The sequence below is a fragment of the Nycticebus coucang genome, chromosome 20 (genome assembly GCF_027406575.1).
Source record: "Nycticebus coucang isolate mNycCou1 chromosome 20, mNycCou1.pri, whole genome shotgun sequence".
Taxonomy (NCBI): domain Eukaryota; kingdom Metazoa; phylum Chordata; class Mammalia; order Primates; family Lorisidae; genus Nycticebus; species Nycticebus coucang.
In genome coordinates, this window is record NC_069799.1 from 59,267,126 (window position 1) to 59,294,543 (window position 27,418).

Here is a 27,418-nt window from a genome sequence, read left to right on the forward strand (position 1 = left end):
AGTTGACAAAATTAGAATCCATTTGAAAGACGGAATGCAAGAGAAAAGCCCCTCAAAAAGCTTTTAAAAATGTGAGACTTGGGCGGCGCCTGTGGCTCAGTGGGTAGGGTGCTGGCCCCCTATACCGAGGGTGATAGGTTCGAACCCAGCCCCAGCCAGCTAAAACAGCAGTGACAACTGCAGCAAAGATAGCCGGGTGTTGTGGTGGGCGCCTATAATCCCAGGTACTTGGGAGGCGGAGGCAAGAGAATCGCCCTAGCCCAAGAGCTGGAGGTTGCTGTGAGCTGTGATGCCACAGCACTCTACTGAGGGCAACAAGGTGAGACTCTGCCCTCCCCCCCCAAAATGTGAGACTTAGAAACTTAACTCTTCTTCTGCCACCCATAATCAAACCTATTATAAAACTGCAGACACTGACGCTGTGGGGATGGTAAATAATAAAATAGAAGGGAAAGTTAGAAAGAACTCGCTTCGGCAACACATCTACTAAAAGTGGAACAATACGGAGAAGATGGGCACGGCATTGTGCAAGGATGACTCCCGATCCCTGTAACTGTAGTTAATAATAATGTATCGTTTTACCTAAATTTCCTAAGAGAGTATATCTTAATTATTCTCACCACAAAAGAAAAAAGTAAGTAAGTGAGGTGATGGATACGTTCATTAGCTTGATTGTGATCATTTATCTGCATATATTATATCAAAACATCACATGGTATGCCTTCAATATGTGTAATTTTATTTGTTACAAAAAAGGAAAGGAAAAACTGATCTATATATTAAAGGTGGTGTAATAATTAGCATAAAGTATTTGAGTTTCTATAACAAAGGGGCCCCAAAATAAAGTGGCTCAAGTGAAATACTGATTTTTTTTTTTTCTTTCTCTAATTCATAACAGCCATGAGGTTGGTGGGAGGTGGGCAGCTCTGCTCCATGACGTCCTCCAGAAACCCAGTTCCATCCATCCTGCCGTTCTGCTACATTACTGCTGTCCCGGTTGTTAAAGCTGGTGGATCTGTATTTAAGACTGGGGGAAGGGGAAGAGATTACTGGAGGGGGAGCGATTTCCTTAGGAAAACCTCATGGAAGGATTACTCGCATCACTTCTGTTTACATGCCGTCAGCTAAAACTCAACCAAATGGCCGTGCCTAGCATTCACAGCAGTAAGGACATAGAGTCTCTCTCTGGTTAGCCTTGTGCTTAGCCCAGACTTTGATGCTGTTTCTCTGAGAAGAGGGAGAATGGACATTGGTGACAGTCATTGATAGCACAGCTACCACTTTAATTGGTGGGAAAAGGATGAATTATTTAATATGGTGTCACAGGAAACTGGCTAGACATTTATAGAAATAAGGTTAGATGGCTCAGCTCCTGTGGCTCAAGCAGCTAAGGCGCCAGCCACATACACCTGAGCTGGCGGGTTCAAATCCAGCCTGGGCCCGCCAAACAACAATAACAGCTGCAACCAAAAATTAGCCAGGCGTTGTGGCAGGTGCCTGTAGTCCTAGCTACTCGGGAAATGGAGGCAGGAGAATCTCTTAAGCCCAGGAGTTGGAGGAGGTTGCTGTAAGCTGTGATGCCACGGCACTCTACCCAGGGCAACAGCTTGAGGCTCTGTCTAAAAAAAAAAGAAATAAGGTTAGACTTACACAAAACAGATCATAGGCCTACATGTAAGAGCTAAAATGAGAAAAATAAAAGAAGACATAGGATTAATCTTCATGCTCTTAGACATAACAGCAAGTGATAAAAAAAAATAGATAAATTGGACATAAATAGAAATGAAAAATGTTTGTGCTTCAAAGGACACCAGAAAAAGGAAAGGATAACTCGCATAATGGGAGAACATACCTGCAGATTGTAAATCTGATAAGAGAATTACATCCAGAATATGTAAGGAATTTATATAACTCAAAAAGATGAGTAACCCAGACATGATTGCAAGAGGGACTTTACCTAACAATTGCAATCAGTGTAACTGGCTTATTGTATCCTCAATGAATCCCCAACAATAAAAAAAAAAAAAAAAGAACAATAGGATACACAATAAATGGTAGCTCTTGCTATTATCAGTAATGGAATCTATTTTTATAATAGATGTTTGAATAAAATGTTTAAGTATTGTTAATTGTTTTTCACTTTTTATTGGAATCTGTTTCATTTTTATAATTGACAAATAATAGCTATAAATTTATAAAGTACAATGCAATGTTTCGTTATATGACTACATTGCAAATAATTAAATCTAACTATTTAACATAAAAAAAAAAAAAGATGAGTAACCCAGCTTAAAAACGGGCGAAAGACTTGAACAGACTTTGCTCCAAAGGAGATGTGCCAGTGGTCAAGAAGGCAATGAGCAGGTGAAAAGATGCTCAACATCACTAGTCATCAGTCAGCTGCGAATCGAATCACGATGAGGTACCACTCTGTACTCAACAGGGTGGCTCAAATAGACGTAATGGCAAGTTATGACAAGATTGTGGAGAAACTGGAACCCCGTCATACACTGCTGGTGGGAATGTAATATGGTGCAGGCTCTTTGGAAAACAGTTTGGCAGTTTCCCAAGAAGTTAAACACGGAGTACTATATAACCTGCAGTTGCACTCCCAAATATAATACAATATGTACCCAAGAGAATTGAAAACATACAGCCACAGAAAGATTTACTTTGGGGAGGTTTTTGAGACAGAGTTTCACTCTGTCCCCCCAGGGTAGAGTGCTGTGGCATCATAGCTCACAGCTACCTCAAACTCCTGGGCTCAAGCAATCCTCCTGCCTCAGCCTCCCAAGTAGTTGGGATAACAAGCACCCTCCACAATGCCCAGCTAGTTTTTCTATAGAGATGCGGGACTCGCTCTTGCTCAGGCTGGTCTCGAACTCCTGAGTTCAAGTGATCCACCCACCTTGCCCTCCCAGAGTGCTGGGATTGCAAGTAGGAGCCACAGTGCCCAGCCCCACAGAAACAGATGTGCATGAATTTTCAGAGCAATGTGATTTGTGACAGCCAAAGGCTGGAAACAACTCAATTGCCCACCGCTGATGAATGAACAGAGACCAATGGGGGTATATCCCAGCCCTGGAATATCATTCAGCAATAAAAGGCAATTATGTATCGATACATGCTAATGTGGGTGAACCTTGAAAACATTATGAAAAGCAAAAGAAGCCAGACACAAACACCATCTAGTCCATGATCCTATTTATAAGAACTGTCCGGAGTAGACAGATCCCTAGAGATAACAATTTATGGCTGCCAGGCGCTGGCAGAGAGCAGCACTGGGCGTGAGTGCTGGTGGGGGCTGCGTTTTTTTGTGGAATGATAAAAATGTTCTAAAATTAGTGGTGATGGTTACACAACTCTGCAAATGCATTCAGTCCACTAAATTACACACTTTAGAAGAGCAAGTTTTATGATATGTGAATTCTACCTCAATAAAGCTGTTACAAAAATAATAATATAGTTGGACAGTGCCCGTGGCTCAAAGGAGTAAAGCGCCCGCCCCATATGCCGGAGGAGGAGGGTTCAAACTCAGCCCTGGCCAAAAACTGCAAAAAATAACCATAATAATACTATAGTTAAGCCTCCCCTACCTTATTCTATATGTGGCCATTAATTCTAGATGTTGCAAGGATTTAGGTAAAATAAATAAACTAGTAAAAATACTGGAAATTTTTAAATTAATATTTATATAAACTGGAAGAGAGACAGGAATTTCCAAATATGCCGCAGGAAGAAATTATCAAGGAAAAATTAATTCATTTTATTCACCAAAAACTTTTAAGTCATACATCAAAAATTTTACAAAATTGGGTGGTGCCTGTGACTCAGTGAGTAGGGTGCCGGCCCCATATGCCAAGGGTGGCGGGTTCAAACCCAGCCCCAGCCAAACTGCAACAAAAAAATAGCCGGGTGCTGTGGTGGGTGCCTGTAGTCCCACCTACTCAGGAGGCTGAGGCAAGAGAATCGCTTAAGCCCAGGAGCTGGAGGTTGCTGTGAGCTGTGTGATGCCATAGCACTCTACTGAGGGTGATGAAGTGAGACTCTGTCTCTAAAAAAAAATCCTAAAATTAGATCAAGAAATGAAAGTTAAAATAGCAATATGAAATGTTTGGGGTAGCCAGTTGACAAAACTTAAAACCTAACATCATAGCATTTTTCTAATGAAAGAAACTCTTGTACTCTACTGATGGGCGTGTTAATTGTACAGTGTTTCTGAAGGCACTTGAATAATACATTCAAAAGTGTTCACATTACATAGCCTTTGACTCAGCAATTCCACTTGAAGGAATTTATCTTAAAGAAATAATATGGCCGGGCACAGTGGCTCACACCTGTAATCCTAGCATTCTGGGAGACTGAGGTAGATGGATTGCCTGAGCTCAGAAGTTTGAGACCATCCTGAGCAAGAGTGAGACCCCCCCCATCTCTAAAAATAGCCGTGTGTTGTGGCAGGCGCCTGTATTCCCAACTACTCAGGAGGCTTCCATAAGAGGATTGCTTGAGCCCAAGAGTTTGAGGTTGCTGTGAGTTATGACACCACAGCACTCTACCCAGAACAAGAATGTAACTCTGTTTAAAAAAAAAAGAAAGAAAGAAAAAGAAGGATGGGCGCAGTGGCTCATGCCTGTAATCCTAGAACTTGGGAGGCCGAGGCTGGTGGATTGCCTGAGCTCAGGAGTTTGAGACCAACCTGAGCAAGAGCAAGACCCCGTCTCTAAAAATAGCTGGGCATTGTGGTGGGCACCTGTAATGCCAGCTACTTGGGAGGCTGAGATAAGAGAGTCGCTTGAGCCTAGAGTTTAAGGTTGCTGTGAGCTATGACACCATAGCACTCTACCGAAGGGGACAAAGTAAGATTGTGTCTCAAAAAAAAAAAAAACAAAAAGAAAGAAAGAAAAGAGTCAAAGATTCCAATGATCGAGCCACAGGATGTTCATCACAACAAAATTGAAATAGTTTTGTAAAAAATGAAGATGGCGGGGGCGCAGTGGCTCACACCTGTAATCCCAACACTCTGGGAGGCCAAAGTGGGTGGATTGCCTGGGCTCTCAAGTTTGAGACCAGCCTGAGCCAGAGTGAGACCACATCTCTAAAAATAGCTGGGCATTGTGTCAGGCGCCTATAGTCCCAGCTACTTGAGAGGATGAGGCAAAAGAATTGCTTAAGCCCAAGAGTTTGAGGTTGCTGTGAGCTGTGATGCCACAGCACTCTACCAAGGGCGGCAAAATGAGACATTGTCTCAAATAAATAAATATAAAATAAAAATTAAAAATTAAAACAATTTATTCAGAAATGACCTCTGGTAACACTTTGATATGTTTGCTGGAAAAGAGCACGTTTTTCTTATTTATATGTAAAAATATAAATTCTAACTTACAGAAAACATTATTTTAAATTCGTTTTATGTGTATATAATTTTGTAACTTGTTTTTCACTTTAACTCAGGAACATTTTCCTATGTGACTAAATATATAAAATATGATTTTTAAATGTGAAAAAAAAAATTAAAACAATTTACAAGTCCAAAAACAGTTTAGATTATAATACATCCTTAAATGGAACCGTGTAGCCATTATAAGTGGCATACATGGAGGTTCATAATCAATTAATTGAGAAAAGCAGGTCCCAAACTAAGTATTTATTTATTTATTTATTGGACACAGTCTCACTCTGTCTCCCTGGGTAGAGTGCTGTGATGTCATAGCTCACCACAACCTCAAACTCTTGGGCTCAAGTGATCCTCCTGCCTCTGGCTCCTGAGTAGCTGGAACAACAGGCACCTGCCACAACCCCCAGCTATGTTTAGAGATGGGGTCTTGCTCTTGCTCAGGCTGGTCTCGAACTCCTGAGCTCAGGCAATCCACCTGCCGCAGCCTCCCAGAGGGCTGGGATCATAGGCGTGAGCCACTGCGCCTGGCCTCAGAGTCTTTTTTTTTTCAAATACACAAACTAACACAATAAAGTCTAAGAAGACATACAGCAAACATATCTATCTCTGTGAGATTATGGATACTTTCAAATTTTCTTCTTATTTACCTGAATTAATTTTTCTGCAATGAGCATGTGCTGCATTGAAAAGGGAAAGGGAAGTTATTTTTTGATAATATAGGCGACTATTTAATGGCTTAGAGAAATGTTTGTGTATACTCGCTATTATATAGTATGGTCAGCTTGCTTTTTTTTTTTTTAATTTCAAAAGCACACTTATTTTTACAAAGTTAGGTGCCATTGTGAGTAAGCACAAACACACAGTCGCAACATGTCCAAAAAATATACTCCAACAGCCCTTACAGCTTTAAAAAAGCCACTTACAGCTTTAAAAAGGTATGGATGTTAATTAACCATCAGCCTGACCACATGTCAGAAATATTTGTATGTTTTCACACAAAAAAAAAGAATAAAGGGACATCATTAACAGTGGTTATCTCTCAATGGTAGAATTGTACGTAGTATGTGACTTTTAAAACCTAAAATGAACTTGTACCATGTTCTAAAAATTAAAAATAAAAGCACAGGAAGAAAAGCTCTATGTAACATGTAATACTTGCAGCTTGGATATAGTTAGGAAAACCTGAAAAAGCTTAAACTATCTCCGGCTGCTGGCTAGTCCAGCATCACACGAACTCCAGTGAAAACAGCTTCCAGGTTCTCGTTACTCCAGTAATATGTGCTTCGGTCCTGTTTACAGAACTCTGGAGGTTTTATACTTTACTTTGAAAGGGAAAAAAAATCATTCAGCAGCTTAACAGGAAAAGGATATCCTATCCTAACTTGAAAGGGAACCGGAGACCTGCTTTATAAAAACTGTATTAGTTGCAAGCCGAGAAGAAACCCATCAGAGGTGCGAGTGCATTTGACACATCAGTTCAAAAAGCAATACCGTCCGGGCCTTCGGGATGTGGAGAGAGAGACTCCCTAAGACAAATGAAACATGGGGTGAGTTGTTGTAACGAATAAGTCCAGGAACCTAACAGACTCAGGCCAGAATGATTCCCTCATCGGCTTCTTATTCATCTGTACAACTCTACACTGACCTAACAGGTGACGTACTTTGTGACCCTTGGGCGCATGTGTAGCACCCAACTCTCTCTGAACACTGTTAATGTATATTGGACACGCAGTGCAGGCCAGGCCCTGTTCTAATGCTTCACTCCTAGGGTTTAACTCAGGTAATCCTGAAAACCAACCTAGGATGTAGAAACTGTGACTAGCCCCATTTAACAGATGGAAAAAGTGAGGCAATTTATTCTAGCTCTAAAGAGGCATAACCAACATTAGAACCAGCTAAGCATGACTCCAATTCCTTCATTCTTACCATCTGTTTTCCTCCTCAGGTAGCCTCCTCAGGTAGCCTTCCTAGTGGACAGAAGCATCCAGAATGACTTCAGTGAGGGCCCAGCCTGCATGATTCGCTTTTTCAATGTTCTTTGCACTTGAGTTTGCACAAAAACCTTGAGCCAGAAGCGATAGCAGCTGCTTATTGAGTTGCTAATGAACCGGTCACTGTCATACGTATTTTACAGGTAGCAAGCAATTCGGTTCATCTCTATTATAAGCTGGAAAGTACTGTTGTCATCATGCCCATTTTACAGGTAACAGAAAGCTCAAATAAATTGCCCAAAGTCACAGAGCTCAGAAGCTGCAGGGCCCAGATCCAAGCCCAGGCATTGTGTTTGAGAGCCTGTGTGGTAGGGTGTACTTCAGGGAAATGTGTTGGATGCCGGTTACGTGATTATATGTCGTAAGGGTGTTATTTGAATTAGCTCATCCAGAAAATCACACACACACACACACAGAGATGAGAAGTGGCTGGTGTCTTCAACCTGAGAACAGATTCTTTATTAAAATGTCTCCAAGGGAACGTAGCAGAGTGATCAGAATGGCCAGAGTTTAAAATACTGGCTCTACCATTTATTTATCTCTAGAACCCTTTTCCCCTTCATTTCCTCTTGCTCTCCCCTGTCCATCTTCCCACCAAAAGAATTGGGCGTGGGAGAGGGCTGGAATGGCAGTCTAGCTGTGCCCAGGATGCTGAAAGGCTCTGAAATCACCAAGAGCCCCCCCAACTTTAATTGGGAGACATTCGCCAAATGTGGCTGGGCTGGGGGAGCCGGAAGGAAGGGATGATGCCCCAGAACAGTGGTCCTCAAAGCGGGACTCAGACTGCAGGTCTGCAGCATCAGCTTCCCTGGAAATTGTTCAAAATGCAAATTCCTCAGCCCAGCCCCACAGAAGCTCTGAATGGGTGTGTTTTAACTAGCCTTGCAGATGACCCGATACACGTGAGAGCTTGGGAACCACAGCGCTAGAAGGTTTGGGAGACAGGACGGACACGCCCCAGCCTCAGAGCCAGGAGTGGACTCTGAATAACTTGCGACTTACATAATAATGTGGGACTTCTCTTCCTTAATGAATGGGAGCAGATTCAAAGTTTTTCCCGTGATAGCATCACCGCCCCTTACATTCAGGATAGAGAGTCCTGGGTGGCATTACAGAAGTATCTGGAACAGCTGAACCCCTAGATGTGGCTCAAGCACGGGGAAATTGACAGCATTGCTGTTGGGGAAAGTTCAACACTCACGCTGCTGGGAATCATGCCCACAGAGGGCAGGGGGCAGTTAGAGGCAGAGACGGACCTGTCACCAGAACTGTCTCCTGCCTCGGGCCACACAGCCTGCCAACTCCTTTCCCCACGTCCTTTTTAGGCCCAAGTTGCATGTTCCTCTGAATCTCTCTCCGCTCCCCTGCGTGCTCCCTGGAAAGTCATGTGACCAATGCAGCTGACCCCACACACTCTGCCCTCCAGACTGACGCTGAGTCCACAGACACCATGCCCCAGAAGGCCAGGCAGCACCAGCAGGAGGCAAAAACACAAGTCCCAACGACATTAATCACACTGGCAGCTATTTGTTGTGCACCCACAGTATACAGGGCCTGCACCAGGGAAAGCGGGGGTGGGGGGAGAACCTAAGGAAAGGGCAGTGCTCCCAGGGATAAGTGAGGAGATGAACCCTAAACCCACAAACGGGCGACAGAAGCTCCAGGAGCTCTAGGAGAGACCACAGGCACCATGCAGTGTTTGGTCTGAGTGTATCAAGCAATCAACAAAATTGGGAACTTGGAGGATGGTGATGACTTTGGAAGGCTCTGTGGGGGAGGGGCTTGAAGGACAAAGAGAATGTGGTCAGAGAGAGGGAGGTGGCAGTCACCTCAGCAAAGTGGCCCATGGGAGAGAAAGCTCAAGTGAGGAAAGGCAGGCACATGCAATGGCAGAAGTCTGAAGGGCAGTGAGTTTGGCAAAAGTTGAAGGCGAATACACAGCATAGTAGGAGAGGAAGCTTGGAGCCGCGTGGTGGAAGTTCTTGGAAACTGGAGAGATTCTGAAATTCATTCTGCAGGCCAGAGTTTCCCAAGGTCTATTTCTCAGAATACACCCTTTATAGGACTTTTTTATTTATTTTATTTTATTTTATTTTAGACACTCACTCTTGCCCAGGCTGGAGTTCAGTGGCATGATCATAGTCCACTGCAGCCTTGAATTCCTAGGCTCAAGTCATCCTCCTGGCTCAGCCTCCCAAGTAGCTGGGGATACAAGCACCTGCCACCATGCTGGTTAATTTTTTTTTTTTTTAGAGATGAGGTCTTGCTATGTTGCCCAGGCTGGTCTCAAACTCCTAGCCCCAAAGCAATCCTCCTGCCTCAGCCTCCCAAAGTGCTAGGATTATAGGCACAAGCCACCACACTCAGCCTGTCTTTCCTCTGTTTGATGATATTTCCCTGATTTGAACATTTTCCCTGAGCTTACAAGATAGAATTCTTATCTCTCTCATGCGTAGGAGGATACTGACCCTCAAAAGTGCCTTCCCCAAAAATCACACATTAAAAATAAATTGGTTAAAAGGCAGGCTCTGAACCCTAAACCTTGGCTTTTCTTCTTATAAACTGTGAGGCTCAGACCTCAGTTGCCTTACCTGTGAAATGGGAGCAACCAACCTTGAAAGGTTGTAGTGAGATTCACAAATAAAATCTGTCAACAAAATGTCACACCAATCACCACTGCCTAAGCCCTGGAGATAGTCACTCTATAAACGGCAGCACAATTGTCATCTTTAGACAAGGAAAGGTGAGGGTGGCATGGTGTGAGGCAGATTGGAACATCCACGTCTGTGTCAGCAGACTGTTCCCTCCCTCTGCTGCAGGTCTTTCCCAGAGGCACTAGACTCAAAGTCGAGTCTTCAGCTATGGAGGGAAACAGACAAGTGGGAAATCTATATCTCCCTTTATTCCAGACCAGTTGTTTGTTTAGAGAACTCAAATAGCAACCTGCTATGCTGGTACCTAATAGCCTGAGGCAGAAGAAGAAACAAGATGCTCATGTTTTAGAAAAATCATTTTCTTTGTCAGTGCAAATTGCACCAACAAATTACCATAGACTGGGTGGCTTAAACAAGAAACATCTGTGTCTCACAATTCTAGAGGCTGGAATTCTGAGATCAGGGTGCCAGCACTGGGTCCTGGTGAGGGCCCTATCCTTGGTTCACAGATGACTATCTTTTCACTGTGTCCTCATATGGTGGAGAACCCAGAGAGGACACAGGTTCTTTCCTAAGGGCACTAGTCCCATCACGACAGCCCCATCCTCCTGCCCTAACCACCTCACAAAGGCCATCAGCTTGGGACTTAGGATTTGTGAATGGACGGTGGGGCACATTCAGTCCAAAATGATCCTAATGCTAATGGATTCCTCCTTTTCAATGGTTATTGGTCCAACTTCAGTTTCCTGTGCTACAATAGGACACAGTGATATGGATAAAAGAATGTAATTATTAGTATTATTATTATTGAATTTGGAAAAAATTGGGCAGTGGTCATTCGATTCAGGTGGGCCTGCTGATCTTTAAGCCAAATACTGAAACTAAACGGGGAAAGACAGAAAAAGTGAGATGTCTGTGTATTTCTGCCCCCAAAACCTCCCCTTTCTCCTGCCAACTCTGGAGAAACCTCCCTCTTTAGGACTGATGGGAGCCCGAGACTTACTCTTTTTTTTTTTTTCTCCCAGCAAATTTAATTCTTTTCCACAAATGAAATACAAACATGCGATCTGCAAACTGGGCAGATGTGCAAAGAGCCTGCTCCTGAGTCTCTGACCAGCACCAGGGAAGATGGTGGCCGAGTAACAGCTTCCTTGCATCTGGGCACCATGAGTCTGGGGAGATAGGACTCCAGGCATCTCTGGCTGGTGGGATCTGCCTATCATCACCCCTGTGAGGATGCAGGGAGTCAGCGAGAGACTTCTGGACCCCAACAGGAGGACTAAAACAGTGGAAAAACGGCAAGTGGTCACGTGTGTTCAATCCGTCTAAACCCACCCGCAACTGTAAGTTCAGTAGCAGCGAGACTGCAAACCAGAAAGCCCTTACCTGTGAATTGTTTTGGTGTCTTTGGACTTGGCACTCAGTTGAACTGCCTTGGGGAGAGCCTGAGCGGGAGTGCGGAGAACTTTGGCCGTTGTCTAGGGTCCCAGTCTGAGCCGCTGAGCCAGATGGAGCTAACAGTGTTTGGCTGTGGGTCACAGGGAGCCATTGTGAGTGATCTGCCCCGGCAAGCTCTGCCCTCAGGGTCGCAGAGCTAGAATCGGGTGGGAGCTGGTAACCCAGCAACCAAGTAGCCCAAGGGTGGGGTCTGAGCCACCTTGCAGCCCTAACCCTCAGGGGCAGAGTGAGACCGGTTTTGACACACTGGGTAAGTAGATAGCCACTTCAGCAGTGATTCCAGCCACAAGCGCTTTCCTGGGAAAGCTTCTGCTCAGCAAGTTTACAAGTTCAAAGTGCCTTTTAAGTGAGCTGAAGAGAGATTTAGGGTATCTACCTGCTGGGGTTTGAGAAATCAGCAGCCTCCAGGCGTATCAGAACTGTGATTAACATCTCATACCCCAGAAGATCACGTGTTGCCCAGACAATATTCAATAACATATACATACTGCTTTGTTTTTGGTTGTGATTTTTTTGTTTCTTTTTTTTTTTTGGTTTGGTTGTTTTTTTTTTTTGTTTATTTTGATGTTGTTGATGTTGTTTTGTTTTTTAATTTCAACCTTTTCCATACAGATCCTTTTTCTTTCTCAATTTTTCTAGTTCAATTATAATTTCCCATTGCTGCCTTTGCTAGTGTTTCTACTGCTATTATTTGGTTTTTCACCCAATTTTATCCCGTAAAGTTTTCTGTTTGCTTGTTTTGGTTTGATTTATAGCATTTTTGTCTATCCTCTCTACTGGGTGGAGGTGGGGTACTGTGTCTGATCAGGTTAGCAAAGAGCTGCTGAACTCAAGGGAACCACTCAACTGGGCACCCCCAGAAGGTGGGGTATTTTTAAGGTTGTGTCAAAGTACCCTACTGTACACCTATATTGATCTGTCTCCCTCTTTCTGTGCCTCTCTTCGTCAATATTCCTTTTACCCACCCCCTCTCCTTTCTCTATTTTTCTTTTATTTTCTTATCACTCGGTCCTCCTTTCTTTCATCCCTTTTTTGCTCTACATCCTTCTCACCCTTCTGGTCCTGTAACCCTTAGTCCACAGGCACGAGAACTTAAAGAGCAAGAGGAAGTGAAAGGAAAATTAGGGCAAGGAAACAGATAAAAGAAATCACTCATGAGGAAGAATCAGCAGAAAACTCCAGGCAACATGAAGAACCAGTCCAGAACAACCCCACCAAGGGACCATGAGGTAGCTACTGCAGATGATTCCACCTATAAAGAAATGTTAGAAATGACAGAAAGGGAATTTAGAATACACATGTTGAAAACAATAAAAGAAATGATGGAAACAATGAAGGAAACTGCTAATAAAGTGGAAAATAACCAAAAGGAAATCCAAAAACAGAATCAAATAAGAGATGAACGATATGAAGAATATAAAAAGGATATAGCAGAGCTGAAGGAACTGAAACAGTCAATTAGGGAACTTAAAGATGCAATGGAAAGTATCAGCAACAGGTTAGACCATGCAGAAGAAAGGATTTCAGAGGTAGAAGACAAAGTTCTTGCGATAACTCAGATAGTAAAAGAGGCAGAAAAGAAGAGAGAGAAAGCAGAATGTTCACTGTCAGAATTATGGGACTTTATGAAGCGTTCCAACATACGAGTTATAGGAATTCCAGAAGGGGAAGAAGAATGCCCCAGAGGAATGGAAGCCATACTAGAGAATATTATAAAAGAAAATTTCCCAAATATCACCAAAGATTCTGACGCACTGCTTTCAGAGGGATATCGGACCCCAGGTCGCCTCAACTCTAACCGAGCTTCTCCAAGACACATTATGATGAACCTGTCCAAACTCAAGACAAAAGAAAAGATTCTGCAAGCTGCCAGAAGTAAGCGCCAGTTGACCTACAGGGGCAAATCCATCAGAGTGACCGCAGACTTCTCTAATGAAACTTTCCAAGCAAGAAGACAATGGTCATCTACCTTTAATCTACTTAAACAGAACAATTTCCAGCCCAGAATTCTATACTCTGCTAAGCTAAGCTTCAAAATTGATGGAGAAATCAAATCATTTACGGATATACAAACATTGAGGAAACTCGCCACAACAAGACCAGCTCTACAGGAAATACTTCAACCTGTTCTGCACACTGACCACCACAATGGATCAGCAGCAAAGTAAGAACTCAGAAATTAAAGGACAGAACCTAACCTCCACACTGATGCAAAAGATAAAACTAAGCAATGGACTCTCACAAAATAAGACGAATAGAATACTACCACATTTATCAATTATCTCAATAAATGTTAATGGCTTGAATTCCCCACTGAAGAGACATAGATTGGCTGACTGGATTAAAAAACACAAGCCATCCATTTGCTGTCTGCAAGAAACACACCTGGCTTCAAAAGACAAATTAAAGCTCCGAGTCAAGGGTTGGAAGACAATTTTTCAGGCAAATGGCATTCAGAAGAAAAGAGGAGTTGCAATCTTATTTTCAGATACATATGGATTTAAAGCAACTAAAGTCAAAAAAGACAAAGATGGTCACTTTATATTGGTCAAGGGAAAAATACAACAAGAAGACATTTCAATTCTAAATATTTAGGCACCCAATTTAAATGCTTCCAGATTCTTGAAACAGACCTTCCTCAGTCTGAGCAATATGATATCTGATAATACCATCATAACAGGGGACTTTAACACTCCTCTTACAGAGCTGGACAGATCCTCTAAACAGAAATTAAACAAAGATATAAGAGATTTAAATGAGACCCTAGAACAACTGTGCTTGATAGATGCATATAGAACACTCCACCCCAAAGATAAAGAATGTACGTTCTTCTCATCACCCCATGGAACATTCTCCAAAATTGATCATATCCTGGGACACAAAACAAATATCAACAGAATCAAAAGAATTGAAATTTTACCTTGTATCTTCTCAGACCATAAGGCACTAAAGGTGGAACTCAACTCTAACAAAAATGCTCGACCCCACCCAAAGCCATGGAAATTAAACAATCTTCTGTTGAATAACAGATGGGTGCAGGAAGAAATAAAACAGGAAATCATTAACTTCCTTGAGCATAACAACAATGAAGACACAAGCTACCAAAACCTGTGGGATACTGCAAAAGCAGTTTTGAGAGGAAAATTCATCGCTTTAGATGCCTACATTCGAAAAACAGAAAGAGAACGCATCAACAATCTCCCAAGAGATCTTATGGAATTGGAAAAAGAAGAACAATCTAAGCCTAAACTCAGTAGAAGAAAAGAAATATCCAAAATCAAATCAGAGATCAATGAAATTGAAAACAAAAGAATCATTCAGAAAATTAATGAAACAAAAAGTTGGTTTTTTGAAAAAATAGATAAACCATTGGCCAGACTAATGAGGAATAGAAAAGTAAAATCTCTAGTAACTCAATCAGAAATGATAAAGGGGAAATAACAACTGATCCCACAGAGATACCAGAGATCATCTCTGAATACTACCAGAAACTCTATGCCCAGAAATTTGACAATGTGAAGGAAATGGATAAATATTTGGAATCACACCCTCTCCGTAGACTCAGCTAGGAAGAAACAGAGCTCCTGAACAGACCAATTTCAAGCACTGAGATCAAAGAAACAATAAAAAATCTTCCAACCAAAAAATGCCCTGGTCCAGATGGCTTTACTCCAGAATTCTATCAAACCTTCAAGGAAGAGCTTATTCCTGTACTGCAGAAATTATTCCAAAAAATTGAGGAAGAAGGAATCCTCCCCAACACATTCTATGAAGCAAACATCACCCTGATACCAAAACCAGGAAAAGACCCAAACAAAAAGGAGAATTTCAGACCAATCTCACTCATGAACATAGATGCAAAAATTCTCAACAAAATCCTAGCCAATAGATTACAGCTTATCATCAAAAAAGTCATTCATCATGATCAAGTAGGCTTCATCCCAGGGATGCAAGGCTGGTTTAACATACGCAAGTCTATAAACGTTATCCACCATATTAACAGAGGCAAAAATAAAGATCACATGATCCTCTCAATAGATGCAGAAAAAGCATTTGATAAAATCCAGCATCCTTTTCTAATTAGAACACTGAAGAGTATAGGCATAGGTGGCACATTTCTAAAACTGATTGAAGCTATCTATGACAAACCCACAGCCAATATTTTACTGAATGGAGTAAAACTGAAAGCTTTTCCTCTCAGAACTGGAACCAGACAAGGTTGTCCTCGGTCACCTTTACTATTCAACGTAGTGCTGGAAGTTCTAGCCAACACAATTAGGCAAGACAAGGAAATAAAGGGAATCCAAATGGGAGCAGAGGAGGTCAAACTCTCCCTCTTTGCTTACGACATGATCTTATACTTAGAGAACCCCAAAGACTCAACCACAAGACTCCTAGAAGTCATCAAAAAATACAGTAATGTTTCAGGATATAAAATCAATGTCCACAAGTCAGCAGCCTTTGTATACACCAATAACAGTCAAGATGAGAAGCTAATGAAGGACACAACTCCCTTCACCATAATTTCAAAGAAAATGAAATACCTAGGAATATACCTAACGAAGGAGGTGAAGGACCTCTATAAAGAAAACTATGAACTCCTCAGAAAGAAAATAGCAGAGGATATTAACAAATGGAAGAACATACCATGCTCATGGATGGGAAGAATCAACATTGTTAAAATGTCTATACTTCCCAAAGCAATCTACCTATTCAATGCCATTCCTATCAAAATACCAACATTGTACTTTCAAGATTTGGAAAAAATGATTCTGCGATTTGTATGGAACCGGAAAAAAACCCGTATAGCTAAGGAAGTTCTTAGTAATAAAAATAAAGCTGGGGGCATCAGCATACCAGATTTTAGTCTGTACTACAAAGCCATAGTGCTCAAGACAGCATGGTACTGGCACAAAAACAGAGACATAGACACTTGGAATTCAATTGAAAACCAAGAAATGAAACTAACATCTTACAACCACCTAATCTTCGATAAAGCAAACAAGAACATATCTTGGGGGAAAGACTCCCTATTCAATAAATGGTGTTGGGAGAACTGGATGTCTACATGTAAAAGACTGAAACTGGACCCACACTTTTCCCCACTCACAAAAATTGATTCAAGATGGATAAAGGACTTAAATTTAAGGCATGAAACAATAAAAATCCTCCAAGAAAGCATAGGAAAAACACTGGAAGATACTGGCCTGGGGAAAGACTTCATGAAGAAGACTGCCATGGCAATTGCAACAACAACAAAAATAAACAAATGGGACTTCATTAAACTGAAAAGCTTCTGTACAGCTAAGGAGACAACAACCAAAGCAAAGAGACAACCTACACAATGGGAAAGGATATTTGTATATTTTCAATCAGACAAAAGCTTAATAACTAGGATCTATAGAGAACTCAAATTAATCCACATGAAAAAAGCCAACAACCCCATATATCAATGGGCAAGAGACATGAATAGAACTTTCTCTAAAGACGACAGACGAATGGCTAACAAACACCTGAAAAAATGTTCATCATCTCTATATATTAGAGAAATGCAAATCAAAACAACCCTGAGATATCATCTAACCCCAGTGAGAATGGCCCACATCACAAAATCTCAAAACTGCAGATGCTGGCGTGGATGTGGAGAGAAGGGAACACTTTTACACTGCTGGTGGGACTGCAAACTAGTACAACCTTTCTGGAAGGAAGTATGGAGAAACCTCAAAGCACTCAAGCTAGACCTCCCATTTGATCCTGCAATCCCATTACTGGGCATCTACCCAGAAGGAAAGAAATCCTTTTATCATAAGGACACTTGTACTAGACTGTTTCTTGCAGCTCAATTGACAATCGCCAAAATGTGGAAACAGCCTAAATGCCCACCAACCCAGGAATGGATTAACAAGCTGTGGTATCTGTATACCATGGAATACTATTCAGCCATTGAAAAAAATGGAGACTTTACATCCTTCGTATTAACCTGGATGGACGTGGAAGACATTATTCTTAGTAAAGCATCACAAGAATGGAGAAGCATGAATCCTATGTACTCAATTTTGATATGAGGACAATTAATGACAATTATGGTTATGGGGGGGAAACAGAAGGAGGGAAGGAGGGAGGTAGGTGGGGCCTTGGTGTTTGTCACACTTTATGGGGGCAAGACATGATTGCAAGAGGGCCTTTACCTAACAATTGCAATCAGTGTAACCTGGCTTATTGTACCCTCAATGAATCCCCAACAATAAAAAAATAAAAAAATAAAAAATAAAAAAAACGGAGACTTTACATCCTTCGTATTAACCTGGATGGAAGTGGAAGACATTATTCTTAAGCATCACAAAAATGGAGAAGCATGAATCCTATGTACTCAATTTTGATATGAGGACAATTAATGACAATTAAGGTTATGGGGGGGAAGCAGAAAGAGGGATGGAGGAAATGGGGGTGGAGCCTTGGTGTGTGTCACACTTTATGGGGGCAAGACATGATTGCAAGAGGGACTTTACCTAACAATTGCAATCAGTGTACCCTGGCTTATTGTACCCTCTATGAATCCCCAACAATAAAAAAAAAAAAAAGAAATACGAACATGCAAAGATTCTCTGTAATAATGATGACATAAAAGCTGACATTTATTGGACTGTTAACCCTGGGAGGGCTCAGGTATCTCCGCATGCATTTTCCCGTTTAATATTTACAAAAAACCCTGAGTTCAGAATTTGGGCTAGAGATGAAGAAGACGAGGTTCAGATGGAATAATACTGCCCCAAAGATTAAACTCTTCACTATCCGTCATGAATCTAAATACCCAGATTTCTGGCTGCACTTGAAGAGCAGTTTCAATCAGCCCCACCAGGTGTCATCTACATATATTTCCACTGGAAAGAAAAAAATCTTAAGATGATTTTTCACAAATAAGTCAGGTACAATTTATCATACTCTGGATGCTAACAAATTCTGGGAATGCAAAACCTATAGTATATGTATAAATAATTTGACTCCGTGATATAAATATGGATTCAATGCTTTAAAAAAGGAAAATGAACAGCTTTGTTTCTTTAAGTTGTGTTACTTCGCTCCTTCTGGATTTTTTATTTGCTCACGGGTGTCAATAGGAACTGGTCCTAAATCTGATTAGCCTCAAGAAAGACTCTATAATCACCACAACGCTCAGCTAGTTTTTCTATTTTTGGTAGAGACAGTGTCTCACGCTTGCTCAGGCCGGTCTCTAACTCCTGAGCTTAAGCAATCTACCCCACTGGGCCTCCCATAGTGCTAGGATTAGACTAGAGCCACCATGCTGGCATTAGGCATTTTTCAATTTTGTTTAGAAGTGAGATATTTTTTGCAAATAGGGCTTGCTTCCCAAACAAAGCTTGCTGTCTTTTGTATGCTAAAACACATCTACTTCAGTGATTTCAAAGGATGGTAGAACCAATTGTTTGTAACTGGTGAATTTCAGTTCCTATGAAAGGCCCATGGAGGAAGTGGTCTGTGAATAAGATCTGAATAAACCATATTATTAGATCTCAGAGAGAATCAATAGATTCTAACATTGTTTGTTTGCACGGCATCGATAAACCAATGTTGTTAAGAAGGTGTTCCAATCTCCTCCTCTTGATTTGAAAGCCCGTTTTTTGTTGCTGTGGATTACCCATCCTAAGGAGTAATTCATTTGGTTTTGTAATACATCATCGTGGCAACCGTCACTGAAGGCTCAGAACACCTAGAGGGACAAATAGAAGTTATTATTATTACCTGTGCTATGTAAATAAATTTCTATCTGGGAAGATTACATGACACGCGCTATGTCAGCATCGCTTGGAAGCCTGAGCCCAGGTCTGGACTGGGTCTTAACAACCTGAAGCTCAGGAGGAATCTGGGGGTTCTCAGCTTCACCCCTTATTTTCCTGTGGATGAAACTGAAGCCAGTAGGGCGAGGGGCTGTTAAGGGCTGAGTTATGCTCCCCTCTCCTCAACCTTCCAGCCTCAAGAACTATGAGAAATCAGTGTCCGTTACGGAAGCCGCCTGGCCTGGTATTTTGTTACAGAAGAGGGAGCTGATTGGGACCCTGTCTGTGCCAGTGACACCCCACACAGTGTGTCTGAGATGATCTCGACCGGTAGACAGTTCTTCCTGTGGGTCTTTATCAAAATTAGCCTGCGTTCCCATGACATGGCATGGCCAAACCGATTCCCAGGACATAGGGAGCTGAGTCCGGTCCACCCCCTTCAGCAGCTGGGTCCCCAGCCCCTCCCACAGGCTTTTGTCCCAAGGAGAAGGAGGCTCACATCCCCTTCTTCTCACAACCCTGGGCCCTCTCAGAGGCCAGGATTCCTTTTGGAAACCCACTGCCTACTTTCTTAGCAATCTTTCAGCTCCGTATAGCAGTAGTTTCTCTCCTCTTTGAAATAAATATAAGTTCCGTGTCTCCACATGTGTAAAATAAATTTGTATCTTAAAAAAACATCATTTTTTATATATAGTGAGATCTGCACAAGACTTATTTTTGTTGTTGATTTAGAAAAGGGTCCAGATGCTTTCCAAGTTTGTAAACAGCCATTCCCAATCTTTACAATAAAAGTAACCCTATAGCTTTGGCATTCATTTCTCAATTATTTGGAGAGAATGGCCAGGGAGGACACTGGGGGTACAGGAGAAACACCTCCAGACTGGACGGCAGGATGCTATGACTTCAGTCAACTGCATAAGACTCCCTGCACCTGTCACGCCAGAGGGTCTGGGGTTCTGCTACTACCCTATGGTCTTGGGGCAGTCACTTCTCCTGCCCTTTTGATAACCAAACAAGCAGCCAGATAGACTAAAGTACATGCAAATAGAACCTTCCCTTCTCCCCCTCTGTTCCTGAGGCTGTCCTGTTAACAGGAAAGCAGCCAAAAGACAGGAAGCAGAGAGAAGATCCCCTGTGGGGAACAGCCAGTCCCTAAAGAGGCTGTCACCCAAGGCAAAGTGAACTGTGGCTTTAGTCTCCCTTTGTTTGTCTTTGCAGTCATTTCTGGTCCCAGGCCTCTGGCTGGCTGGCTTCCACTCGACCCACTTAGCTTGCCTGCCCAACAAATACCTGTGGTTTCCACCAGCCTGGGGCTACTCCCCTGCTGAAATGCCTCTTCTCCTTCCTGCCCTCAAGGGCCAACCAGACCTGGCTGTAGGCTCGGCCCCTCCTACTCCCTGCACAAGCCTCCCGCTCAGGCCTGTCTCACTCCTGCCCTAGCTACCCACAAACTGACGTCTGCATGGTGGTCACACCTCACAGAGAGTGTCCATCAAATCCTCACCATACACAAACCGGCTGAGGCATCTTAGTCCTGCTGTAACAGAATACTGTCAACTGGGTAGCTCCCAGCCGCAAAAATGTAATAGTTCTGGAAGCCGGGAAGTCCCAGATCCCAGCAGATCCCCCCAGCGTTTGGCTCCTAACGGTGTCCTCACATGATGGAAGTGGTGAGGGACCCTTCTCCGCCCCCCCCCCTTTTTCTTTTTTTTTTTTTTGCAGTTTTTGGCCCGGGCGGGTTTGAACCCACCACCTCTGGTAAATGGGGCCGGCGCCCTACTCACTGAGCCACAGGCACCACCCTCAGGCCTCTTAATTAGAAAGGCACTAATCCCATTCATGGGAGCGCCCCCTTCATAACCTAATCACCCTCCAAAGACCACACTCCTAACACCATCATGGTGGGGGTGGGGATTTCAGTGTATGAATTTGGGGGATGGAAACATTCAGACCATAGCAGATGAGGAGCTGCTGAGGTGTTTGGCCCGCCTTCCACCTGCCCAGTGTCACTACACCGCTGTCTGCAGTACAGGGCTGACTAAAGGATATTACGAGCTTCTCCTCCAGTGAGCCTGGCAAGAACCCCGTGAGGTGGGCTCCTTTTTAATAAACGCAGAAAGCAAAGCTCACTCGGATGCCTGGAGTCACATCGGATGTCATGGTGTGTCGACTGGTCTTTCAAAGAAATAAACAAAAGTTGACCTCATGCTTAAACTTGGTGCCGAAGGAGAGCCAATAAGAATCAGAGATACAAGGTCTGACATTAAGTTTGTGAACTTGAGGCTGGGCACAGTGGCTCATCCCTATAATCCCAGCACTCAGGGAGGATGAGGGGAGTGGATTGCTTAATCTCAGGAGTTAGAGACCAGCCTGAGTAAGAATGAGACCCCAGCTCTAAAAACTAGCCAAGCATTGTGGCAGGCACCTGTAGTCCCAGCTACTCAGGAGGCTGAGACAAGAGGATTGCTTGGCCCAAGAGTTTGAGGTTGGGCGGCGCCTGTGGCTCAAGGAGTTGGGCACCGGTCTCATATGCCGGAGGTGGCAGGTTCAAACCCAGCCCTGGCCAAAAAAAAAAAAAAAAAGAGTTTGAGGTTGATGTGAGCTACAACGCCATGCCACTGTACCCAGGGTGATAGAGTGAGACACTGTCTCAAAAAAAAGAAAAGTTGTGAACTCATCCTAGAAAATGTGCTACATAGCTCATTGCTGAATATCACTCGGTCACCAGGTGGCTTCAAAGGGAGTACTTCAAAGGTGAACATGGTGACACTCAGTAATGAGGTATGTAGCACCTTTTCTGGGAGGAGGTCACAAACTTAATTGTCAGAACTTGTACAACAGCTCTGATGGCCATTCCAGGAAAAGAATTCCAAAATTGCTTTGAAGGGTGGACCAGGTGTTGGCACCAGTGCACAGCTTCCCTAGAGGGGTACCGTGAGGTGACCACAGTGACATTCAGTGATTAGGTAGGCAGCATTTTCTCTAGGATGAGTTCTCCAACTTAATTGTCAACTTCCTAGATCTGTCTGCAGGCCTGTGTGATGCCAAAGCCCCCTTGTCCACCTCCTTCTCAACCAGGCCCTGGCCAGGCTGCCCTTTCCTCCTCTGCCACCCCTACCCTGGCCCCGCAGGGGTCTGGGCTGGGGGCATTTAGGGAACATGAAGGTCTGAAACCCTAGGAGGAACATCTCTGCAGTGACCATTGTAGGAGGAAGATCCAGTGGGGAGAATTAGGTCCCCAGCCAGGAGGCACAGAAGGCCACCTCTCTGCCTAGAGAGCAGAGCAGAGGCAGGGCTGTGGAGCACCACAGTCGGCTGTGTCCACTGAGATGTGGGGGGGAGTGTCAGCTTTGCTTAGGGTTGGGCTGGGGCTAGTTGGCACAGTGGCGTAGGTCCAGAGCCACGCGGATATTTCATGGCTTTGGGGACAGCGCTGCTAAACATCCTACACTGAGCAAGTCAGCCCTGCATAGGTAAGAAGGTTCAGCCAAACTGCTGGAAGGGCCCCAAGAGGAAACACCGAGCCCCTTTGGCTTTTCCTTTTGTGTCTGGAGCTCAGTGCCTGCTTCAGACTGCTGAAGGAACGAGGCATCCAGAAACATGTGACTAAGCTCTCTGTGCTCAGGACTTTTAATCTTCTTAATTGAAATTGATTGGCCTCTTGGGAGGCAGCTCTGCATTGTCCCTGAGCTTCAGCATGTGATCAACTTTTGCTTATTTCTTTTAAAGACCAATTGACAGACCACGGCATCCAATCCTCTCCCTGAATACCCGTTCCCTTTGCCAACCCCGAGCAAAATCAGACACATGGCCGCTTGCAAAAACAGCTCAGGAAATAAAAGCACCTGATAAAAAATAAGGGGAGAATATTCTGGTCTCATGGTGGCTTAGCATTATACAAAAGGCCAGTCAAAACCCCATTACCGAGGAAAGATGTAATCGAATGGGAAAGGAGCAATGGTGGTGGGGGGTGGGGGGGTCAGGGAAGAGTGAGCCTTCTGAAGCTCACAAGATAAATAAGCTGGGCTGAGCATATCTGAGAACCAGCTGCACAAAAGATAAAAAGGGAAGAAAAGAGAAAGACTTTCTTAAGTTAAAAGAAAACCAAACATCAAGGGAATTGTTTGAGCATCTAGATTTGTGTTCATCCTGACACACCACAGTCACCCCAAAGCAGCTAGAGCTGGTTTACAAACCGGTTTGGCAGGTCATATCCCTTGGTAGAGCCCCTGACAGGGCCCTTACTTAAACCAGAGTGATCATATGTCCTGGCAGTACCCCTCTGCAGGCCCTCCTGTTCTGTACTGTGCTCGTGGGTCATTTCACCAAGTGGGAACTGGGCTTGATGAAGGCTCTGCTGGGGTGAGGGTGTAGGGGTGAGCTGGGTCACCTCATGGCTTCCGAGCTCTGGGCTCTATTCCTGTACCAGCTGCATGGGGTGGCACCAGGACAAAAAAAAAGGAGGGAACAGTACCTTAGAGGCAAGGAAGCACAGTACTTACAAGTCAAATGATCATTATTATGAATGACAAACTCATTCTAGTTACACCTTACTGCCTGGCCTTCTGAAGATCAATTCCAGAGATCCTTCCAGATTTTAAAAGCAGAAAGATGCAGCTTGTTTGCCATTGGAAATCTCCACTTTCAAAGCAGTTCAGGAAGAAAGTGATCCTCAGTCTCCATGTTCCCTATTTAGAGGAAGAAAAAACTTTTTCTACCCTCTTATGTTCTGTTACTGAGGGCTGCAAATTAAACCGATGAAAGCCAAATTAACAAGAGAAAAAGCATCAGCATTTTATTTGATGTTGATATTTTTGCCTGGGTGGGGAGCCTCAGAGAGAAGTGATCAGACTAAAGGGCTTGTATGCCATTTTAACAAAGGGTGATAAATTATGAAGTGACTAGACAAAGACAAGGGAATAGTTTGGACTTCCAGGGATGATAAATTGTGAATAGGTAACAAAGAAATATATGATAGAAGAGTACTGTTTATTCATCTCAGTGCTGTTTCCAGTGATAAGTCATCTCTAGTGATTAGGAAATGTTCTCTTCCCAGTACGGAGGTGAGAGCTTATCAAGCCCTTTCCTTCCTTCCACCCCTGAAATCTTGAGTCTTGGCCTTCTTAGCCATCACATTCAGAAGAGGTAGCAGTCAGCTTCCTGAGCACATGCCTTAAGAAGTGGCCTAGAATTTCACATTCCTTGGGGAGATGGGACAGGAGAAGCTACGAGTGAAAATGGTTTAGAATAGCCCGGTGCCTACAGGGGTAGATCAGGGAGCATGTGGGATACCTTGCAGAGTCTGGAATTAGCTTCTTAAGACAGAGAACTTGACCTTGATCTAGGGAGACTGGAAAACCCTGAGGCACAGAATTAAGGAAGCATGTGTTTCTTTTTTTCTTTTCTTCTTCTTCTTTTTATTTTTTTTTATTTTTTTTGTGAGACAGAGTCTCACTATGTTGCCCTCGGTAGAGGACTATGGCATCATAGCTCACAGCAACCTCAAACTCTTGGGCTTACATGATTATCTTGCCTTAGCCCCCCAAGTAGCTGGGACTCCAGGTGCCCGCCACAATGCCTGGCTATTTTTTGTTGTCGTTGTTGTTGTTGTTTCAGTTGTCCTTGTTGTTTAGCAAGCCCGGCTCAGGGCTCAAACCCTCTGGCCTCAGTGTATGCGGTCGGCAGCCTACTCACTGAGCTACAGGTGCTGAGCCAAGCATTTGTTTCTTGATGCAGAATCTTCCAGCTTAGGTAAAGGATAAATGCCAAAGGAGAGACATCTGTCACTCTGAAAATGCCCAATCCACCTGCTCCAGAGTAGCAACAGGGACTTAACAACAGAAAAACTTGGTACATTTAGTGCCTTGTCACAAGAATGACGGACTCTGCCAAGAGAGCTATTGTCAATGGCAAGTTCAGCTGGGACGTATTTGAGCTTCCTGTTAATGCCATGTGTGTACACAAAGGTGGACAATGTGGACAGAAAGAGGCCGGCGGGAACACCTTGTCCAGTGAAGGCCTGGAGGGACGGTGCTGAGGGAGCAGACCTAAGTGGGTGTCCTGGTCCCTTCGGGATGCTATAAAGGAAATACCCAAAGCTGGGTAATTTATAAAGTAAGAGGTCTATTCCGCTCACAGCTCCACAGATTATATAAGCGTGGCACCAGCATCTGCTTCCAGTGAGGTCTCCAGGGAGCTTCCAATCGAGGCGGAAGGCTAAGCACCGACAGGTGTGTCTCACAGCACAAGAAGGAACAAAGAATGAGCAAAGAGGTGGTGCCGGGCTCTCCTGTGAACTAACAAAGCAAGAAGTCACTCATCGTGGGGAGGGCACATGCCCTTCATGAGAGACCCACCCCTGTGACCCAGACACCGCCCACCAGGCCCCACCTCCAACACCGGGGATCAAATTTGAACTTGAGATTTGCAGGGGCCTCACACCCAAACTATATCAATGGGAAAGAAGGAAATGACAACCCAGGAGAGCAGGAAGAAGATGGAGGAGCCCAGGAAACAAGGTGTCCCTAAGGGAGAACCCCAGGGTATGCCCCTCACCGCGCCCTGCCACAAAATCACTATTATGCTCCTCCCAGATCACTTTCTTTCAAAAACTCACAGAATCCAAATAGTCCACAAAACTATTTGCTAGCCCTGCCATCACATGTGACTGTAGAGCGCAGGTCCACCCTCCCCCCAAAATGTACCTAAGAAGAGAGGCACCATGTGCAAAACCTTGGCTTATGTGACTCAGAGGACGGTGACACCAAGGGAGCAACCAACAGCCCAAGTTGTTCAAGCCAGTTCTCCCAGCAGGCACGTTACTTCCTCCACGCCATTGCCATCACCTTGAGCATCTTCTGGGGTATCGCGTGTTGTAAAAACCTTGGGGTTATAATTTCACCCTTTGTTATGGGCTGCACAAAGACCAGGACAACTACAGAGCCGTTCTAAACACATCAGAAGATAGAAGCTTTTGACATCCAGAGTTTAACTACATGGAATATGTGCCTTGCTCCCTAGGGTTTCTAATTTCTGGGTGATGTGCGCTTTTTCCATTTTGCTCTCTCAGTCCTTCCTACGCCTTTGTAACTCAACTCCCTCCATTAAATCCCTCTCTCTTTAAAATATCTAAAGAGATTTCTGCTATTTCAGACCAGACACGTACTGATAAATCCTTTTTCAATTTTGTAGAAATGCCAAAGGTTTCAAGTTCGAGTCCCTGTCCTCTCTCCTTTTTGCTGAGTTCTTCAATATGACCTTTCTAGTATTAATCTTTCGGTTATTGTTTCTTCCCACCACCCTCTCAATATCAAATCTCAAGATTTGATATTTGCCTTTAATTGTGCTTCTAGGTTTCCAGACCATGGTTGCGTTAAACTACAAAACAACTAAAGCACTGAGTAGGCCCAGTCCCTTCCCGGGGGACACTGCTACCTCCGAGCATTGAGCATCACTGAACATTTTGTTCCACTGGGTCATTAAAACCAAGATCTGCCACAGCAGGACTCTGCCGCTGTTGGTGGGAACTCTGCATAATTAATGAACAGGCAAATTGGTATCAAAGTGGCCTCATCAGTCTCAACATGTTTCTAATAACTTCCACACCTCCCACCCTCCATTTCCCTGTACATCTCCTTTCTTTCTAGAATGAATATTCCAGATCCTCAGAGGCCTGTTAACATTTTCCAGTCTGTGTTTTCTCTTCCTTTCCTCCCTATCATATGTATTTTGTTTTGTGCCCCAGGATTACCCCAGCTTCTTGGTCACACTGAGCACATTTTAAATACTAGTTGGCTTGGTTTCTGGTTGTGGAGACTGAGACATCGTAGATGCCCAGAAATCTGGGAGATTTCAGAGGAGATTTCATTATGTAGTATTGCAAATACCACATGGGAGAGATGCCAGGTCTCTGTTTTAAATATGAGGTAAATAACACTTCAGAAAAGTTTACAACTTGTCCAGAGTCACACAGATGGTGGGAGGTAGAGCCAGGTCCAAACCCAGGTCTCTCTGACACTGCAGCTCCTGCCAAAGACCACACTCAGCCAAGAAAAAATAAACAAAAGCACCGGACCTCAAGTCCCAGCAAAATACTCTCACTGCTCTGTCAACCTGCAGTGTTTC

At 43.6% G+C, this 27,418-nt stretch overlaps 1 protein-coding gene across 1 annotated transcript in view; it reads left to right on the forward strand.

Annotated features, from left to right (window-relative positions):
• The window catches only part of BEND7 (BEN domain containing 7), a 108,537-nt gene extending 97,419 nt beyond the window's left edge, over positions 1-11,118 (forward strand). Inside the window, exon 9 of the mRNA XM_053572832.1 lies at positions 11,066-11,118. Coding sequence (XP_053428807.1) covers positions 11,066-11,091 — 26 coding nt within the window. The 3' untranslated portion in view covers positions 11,092-11,118. The remainder of the gene's footprint in view (positions 1-11,065) is intronic.
• The last annotated feature ends 16,300 nt before the right edge of the window (positions 11,119-27,418 follow it).